General features: G+C 40.7%; 1 protein-coding gene across 1 annotated transcript; it reads right to left on the reverse strand.

The window, feature by feature from the left end:
* Positions 1–535: 535 nt before the first annotated feature.
* ifrd1 (interferon-related developmental regulator 1) lies at positions 536–6,774 on the reverse strand. The gene is made up of 12 exons (XM_079262913.1): positions 6,582–6,774; positions 4,791–4,895; positions 4,539–4,620; positions 3,124–3,248; positions 2,805–2,962; positions 2,656–2,706; positions 2,240–2,418; positions 1,957–2,065; positions 1,722–1,856; positions 1,398–1,526; positions 1,217–1,312; positions 536–1,127 (listed from the first exon to the last, which is right to left on the reverse strand). The coding sequence occupies exons 1-12, from the start codon at positions 6,610–6,612 to the stop codon at positions 1,041–1,043; spliced, it is 1,287 nt and encodes a 428-aa protein (XP_079119039.1). The 5' UTR covers positions 6,613–6,774; the 3' UTR covers positions 536–1,040.
* Positions 6,775–6,999: the final 225 nt, after the last annotated feature.

Here is a 6,999-nt window from a genome sequence, read left to right on the forward strand (position 1 = left end):
AACTGGAGCATGTTTCTGCTATTAGCAGGTGACAAGCAAAGTTCACTTGGACTGGTTGCCAGTTTAACACACACACACACACACACACACACACACACACACACACACACACACACACACACACACACACACACACACACACACACACACACACACACACACACACACACACACACACACACACACACACACACACACACACACACACACACACACACACACACACACACACACACACACACACACACACACACACACACACACACACACACACACACACACACACACACACACACACACACACACACACACACACACACACACACACACACACACACACACACACACACACACACACACACACACACACACACACACACACACACACACACACACACACACACACACACACACACACACACACCAGAGGAAGGAAGCTGGAGTACCTGAGACCACCCACACATGCAAACGTCACACAGAAAATAATAAAACAAACACCAACCAACACCATACATTGTTTTACACCAGGTTTTTTTGTTTTGTTTTTTTATTTCACCATCCTTACCTTAAACATTATACACCCACTAAGTCTTTAACATGTCTACATGTATAAACATTAACTTCATACAAATTCAGAGGTTTGAGTCAGTCACATCTTAAATTAAACCACATGACACATAACAATCTTATAAATTACCATTTCTTTAACAAAACACACAATGAAAGGTTGAAAGGTATGTACAACACCACTGTTTTCTGACAATGCACAGTATAATTGTAAAACCAGTCTGTTTAAATGCAGACTTGCTGGTCTGTAATGGACAAAATCATTTTAGGGGCCATTTTCCAAAACGCAGCATGTGACATCAAACCACATTTTAGGTTACAAAAAAAAAAAGAAAAAAAAAAAAAAAAACTGTTTAAATACACTTTTCTTTTTAAAGGATGGAAACAATAATGTGAGCATAAACTTGACAATTCATCTAAAAAGCAGATAAGCCAGATAAATAGCATCACAATAAGGAAAAGAATTATTTAGATTAAAACTCTCCCACATCCACCCTCTTGTCTCTGAACTTGTTCCTGGCCTTGGTCCGAGCCTTGAAAGCAGCAGAGTTATGGAGATGCTAAAAAAAAAAAAAAAAAAATTATTCAATTGGAGAGCATTTAAAGCAGGGAAAAAAAAAAAGCAAACAAGCCTTTTATAAACACTCACCCTTTCAAAACGAGAAATTTTCATGGCCTTCATTGTTGCTGAATCTACCAGCATAGGTGGTCCCAGTTCAAACACATCTCTGATAAACTCATTTGCCTGGTTGGGAAAAAATTAAAACACATCAAGCACTGTCCAATCATGATGAGAAATACACACCAAACAGAACTATGACAACAAATACCTGCAGGTGATAGTTCATCCCAGAGCCCACAAACTCTCTGAAAGCATCATACATCCTCTTCCGGACCCAGCTGTCAATGGTCATGCGCTCTGTCCCAAAGCGAATCGTTTCTGATTGGAAATCACCCTCCTGAGGAAAAAAAAATTAAATAAACATCACCGCAGCCAGAAATCAACAAACATCCTTAATCCTGTGAGCATGAAGGAGCCCTGTCAGTGATGCCTGTCACTCTTAATCCATCCTGACTAAAAGTAGGAAATAATTACCTTAAAGTGCAAATTAAATCCAGATTAAAAAAAAAAAAAAAAAAAAAATATGACTCACCTCCACCGCCTTGAGTACGTCCCTGAACACCGACCGCTGCTTTCTCTTGTCAGTCTTGGCTCTGTGCTTGTTGCAGTCTGTGGCTAATCCATTCAGCTTATCACACAGTTCATCCCAGTCCTCAAATTCAAACTCCTGAGAAAAAAAAAACAAAACAAACCAGAAAATATTTACCTTCACCAACAGCATGAAACTTTCAATTCATTTCTAACAAGAAGCACAAACATGAACTTACAGGATTGATGTCTCTGGCCAGTTCAAAAAGTAGAGCAATCGTTTCCCCCGCAGCAATTCTCATGTTGACATCATCGCTTTCAAGCAGCCTCTGCAGCTTGGGCAGGTGTCTGGACACACAGACACACACACACACACACACACACACGGACGGACACACACACACACGGACGGACACACACACACGCACGGACACACAAACACGCACAGGGAGAAAAAGCGAAGCGTTGAGTGTAGGTAGGTTAACTGAAGTTTTGAATGAAACCTGACAGTTGGGATCTTACTTGTGCAGGATGTCTTTGAGCTGGTTAGCTGAGCAGATGGTGAGCAGCAGTGCCCAAGACAGCAGGGCGTTGGTATGGAGCTGGCTTGTCTGTGGACTGATTGAAGGACAGGTCCCATCTGCCCTGGCATAGGACCGGGTGAAAAGGTTCTCAAAACATTCCATGGTAGCCTGCACGTCCTAGGAACAGTGATCATCAAAATATAAGCATTATAAGAACTATAATAAATCACTGATCAGTCATTTACAACAACTGCCAATCCTGACTTCATGAGTGTTAAGACTACATTAGCCACAATGCCAGAGCTGATATTAAGTACAAATATGCATCTGACAGACTGCAATCACAGTAGCATTACTAGAGTTCAGATGTGTCAAACCATAATAGAAAAATGCCAGAAGGAAGCAAGAACTTACCAAAACATCATCCTCTGCAACAAGCGTACAGAGCCCCAGACTTGTCGCCACCTATTACAAATAATCAGATTTTAAAGTAGGAGTTTTCACAACCATTTAACATAAAAAAAAAAAAAAAATTCCTGTACAGTATGACAGATCATACTCACGGCTTGTCTGGCTTGTATGTTGGCTGATCCATCTGCCAGGATGTTTTTGAAGATAGGTTTCAGGGTCTTAAACACCTCCTCGCTCTCAATTCCTGAGCCCAGCTGAATACACAGCAAGCAGGCTAAAGAAGCCGCTGCTCGCTGCTCCTCACCTTTGCCTTACAGAGAAAAGGATGAGCGGTGATATTCTTCTTAAATTCCAGAAAATTTGGAAACCAGAACCATTTCATTTTGGATATTGTAAAACAACAACTACCAGTTTGTTGACAGCTGGATCATCAGTCAACATTAACAGTAAAGCTTAAATCCTTTCTGGTACCTTTCTTGAGGCAACGCTCAATGCTGTCTGTGATGGTCATCCTTCTCTCAGAGATGAACTCGTGCAGGATCCGCGTGGCCATTGCTGTTTTCAGCCCATCCAAAGCCCCTTGTCTGGTCTTAGCACTGTAGAGACAGTAACGGGTATTCATGACCATTACTATAGATTACTAGCTTTATTAGATGAAAACAAAAATGCTTGCGATTACATTTGAAAATTGAACAGCTTCACTTTCAGGAAGCTAAGCTTTTAAGCTAATGTGTTTAGCTTAAATATTTAAAACCCAAATGGCATCGGTGGTGAAGCAGCAATATGGGGTGCGATCCTATTCCAGTAGGAGATTCAGCAATTTTAGGCTGGCCTACTTTTAGTCTATTTTTAAACAAGAGCAGGTTCAAGCTTCGGTGAGATTTTTCCCAAGAAATTCCAGTGATACTCAACTTCAACTATCCAACAAAGAAATAAACACTAGGATCTCGGTGAACCTTACTACACTATAAAGATAAAGAAAAATTAGGAATAATAATAGAGAAAAAAAAAAAAAAAAAAAAAAGATCACTCAACCCACAAGCAGCTGTTTCTTTACTTGAGTAGGAAGAGACAGCTGATATCCAGGTAAAATTAACTTTGAGCGGATGGCAGTTCCCTTCTGATTGACAGTGACAAAATCCAGATTCTTGTGTGAGCATGCCTTTGTTGCAAAGTCTGCTACACTTTCATCCACAATACCAAGCAAAGCACAATACATTTAAGAAGTTTAACACATGTTTACTTCCTGAAGTGTCTCACATGGAGAAGCAAAGTGACCTTAAGCACTCAGTCCTACTGTGCTGAAATGGCCACTGCAGTGCACTCCAAAATAAACTATTTTACCTTTCCTAACAAAACTGTGGTCCTAAACCTCATGCTAAATGGCATTTTTTGTTGAAGTTTTACACAGTCATGGAGAGAACCCAGGGAGGTTCCAGTACTGGGAAAGGCGCATCCAAAACAATATATTCTGCATACCTGCTCAGATGTCATTTTGTTAATGTGCAAGCTTTTGGAACAAGAGAAATGCAAAGAAAAAGTTCCCAACATGCATCATGAAACAGCAAAGCAAAGCCAGTTATATTTATATAACAGTTTATTTATATAAGCAGTTAGACTACTGGACATTAACTGTCTTATATTTGCAATTTCCTTCTCAAAGATCCTGATATAAATCAGTGTTAAAAAAAATCATAAATAAATGTTTATCAATCTGAAAATACAGCTGTGCATGTATATTGTTTAAAGGATGTTTGGTATTCTTTTGTTTCTGGAAAAAAATCTGTGTAATGTTTCATTCTCCAAATAGACACATTTGTAATACGTTTAGTTTGTACTCTAGTTCTGATAATATGCAAATATTTGAAAACAGGCAAGACTTTAACCTCTTATCCACAGTGCTGTCAATGAACCCCTTCAGCTTGTACTGGAAATCCTCCTGGGCAGTGTCCTCACTGGCCTCTCCACCTGAAATCACAAGTTGAGGCAGAAAAGCTTGACAAACATGCTTGAGAGTAAAGTTATCGATCAAAACCAAAAAGCAGTGCATGGAGGTAGACATACCCACAAAGAAAACACACTCCAGACAAAAAATAAAAAAATAAAAAAAAGCCAAAAAGCACAAAATTTACACTTACCATCATCTGCTACACTGGTGGTGTCACTGAAGCTGCTGCAATGACTGAGGGTCTCGATGGAGGCATCCTCATCACTGAAAGGCTGCACAGCTCCATGCTGGCCTCCTAAAAAAAATGAATTCAGGGTGATGCAAATGCAGAAAACTCAGTCTAATCAAATTCATAGGAACAGTACAGCAGGTTTGGGTGTATCTTACGCAACCTGTGTGTCACGCAGTTACCGCAGCAAACGCCAGTTATCTAATCAGTTGTGTGTTCCCTACACATCTTATCCTGTACACACACTTCTATTATCTCATATGAAAACACTGTCAGGGTCAACCCACCTCTGCTACCTATGCAAACGGCATACAGGTTGGAGCGACATGGGTCAGAAAAGTAGATCTGCCATAACAGATCAAATATGCAATACGGTAAATACAGTCTAAACTGGAAGGTGCTCAGAATGTACCTGCATCGGTTTTGTTACAATCAGAGGAGGAAGTGGGAAGCATTCAAAGTCCACCATGACTGTACTGGTTATTTCATGCAAGAATTGATACTCTTTTGTACACTGAGATGAGGAGAGAAAGGCTTAGGAATGGACTGTTGTGTAAAAGCTAGACTGTAAAAAACAGTTTTCCCAAAAAGAAGAAGAAAAAAAAAGGAGGGCAGTGGGACTTGCAAACATTCAGACTTTAAAATGATTTTTTGTTTTGTTTTGTTTGTTGGTTTTTCTGCTTATTTCCTCCTTCTCACGCGCACATGTTTTTGAAGCAATAATCCGGGAAAGTATTTTTCTGATAAACTAAGCCTCTGGCGGTGGTCAAACTAAAACCAGTCCAGACCAGATGCTTTGACCTAAAATCACCTCTAGATGGAAGACGTGTTTGCGGGAACAGGAAGTTCCCACGATTGAATGAGACTGTCCTTAGATTTTCTGAGCCACGACAAAACACAGTGACAAAGAGTTGATGACAAAAGAGATGTTTTATCCAATTAACAGATGTTACATCTAGGTTTAAAGTGTGTTTTTACAGCATGTGTTGACGTGGAGCCTTTACACCCCCCCCCCCCCCCCCCCCCCCCCCACCCCACGACAGCTGACTTGTAAAACTGCGCGACGCCTCTTTACCATCCCAACTCTTGTTGTCCAAAATGTCCGCCTTTGCTGCGATTATCAACACAAGCTAGTGAACAAAATACAAATATAACCAAACTCATTGACAAGTTAGCATAAGGAAACGCATGTTTATATGAACACCGTTTGACGCAAATTCAGCTAGCCATTAACTGGAGGGCGAGCAAAACACGCAAACTTCACATTATACAGCTTAATTCGTTGTTTTGTTTATGTTATGTATTTTTCCCTGAGCTAAATATAAACATTTCTTTACGGCTCTAAAAAGGCAGGAGTTTTAAGGGCTCAAAGGCTGTATGAAATTTATTTGCCGGTAAACAACGTTGACCAAACCCGCATGTGCATTTTAGAGGGAGTGGCTGGCATTAGCTTGTTAATAAGACCGTTCTAGGATCCTGTTAGGTATATATTTGATGGTTAAAAATAACAAAATTCAACCACATGGTTTTACCGCTGCTGCCTTTGTTTGTTATAGTAATAGCAAAGCGGTGTGTAATTAGGGCTAGGCAGCTTCGTGTGTTGAAAGGCCGGCCTCCAAAGTTTGTAGTCCGTACAGCAGACACGCTACATCCTACTCAATGGAATAACAACAATGAAAGAACTACAACTACCGTCTGCCAAGTTAACATAGAGACACAAGGCCAAAGCGTCGAGGCCGCTAGTCCACTTACCTCTGCTATTCCTCTTCTTGGTCCTTGGCATTTTCGAGGAGATTCAAGTGAAATTTGATCAAAAATCAGCCAATACACGACCAGCTTTTATTGTATTGTCTAGTAAAGTGAAAATGTTCCCGTGGCACAGTGGACAAAAAGAAATCGAAAGCGATCTTGGAGTTAGACTGTTGGCCGAGACGATACATCTTCCTCTCATACACCAGTGCTACGCAATAGTATAGCGGCTCACAGTATTTATACCGGCAGACATGTCACGAGGAGGTTTCCCGGCATCTCTGACCAATCCTGGAAGAGTCGCATGTGTTCGCGCGTGACGCACGTAAGGCTGAGTTGTATGCAGTCGTGGTTGCTATGGTGGGGTCTTTAGCCGTGCTTGACTGTGAAAAGTTTCAACTTTATTCACAGTGCCTTCTTA

The sequence above is a fragment of the Telmatherina bonti genome, assembly GCF_933228915.1.
Source record: "Telmatherina bonti genome assembly, chromosome: 23".
Lineage (NCBI taxonomy): Eukaryota > Metazoa > Chordata > Actinopteri > Atheriniformes > Telmatherinidae > Telmatherina > Telmatherina bonti.

Coding starts and splice junctions, on each gene's coding strand:
- ifrd1 (XM_079262913.1), bottom strand. CDS start 6,612: ATGCCAAGGACCAAGAAGAGGAATAGCAGAG. Junction 2,707..2,804: donor ACATACAAGCCAGACAAGCC/GTGAGTATGATC, acceptor TATTTGTAATAG/GTGGCGACAAGTCTGGGGCT. Junction 1,527..1,721: donor ACGTACTCAAGGCGGTGGAG/GTGAGTCATATT, acceptor TTTTTTCCTCAG/GAGGGTGATTTCCAATCAGA.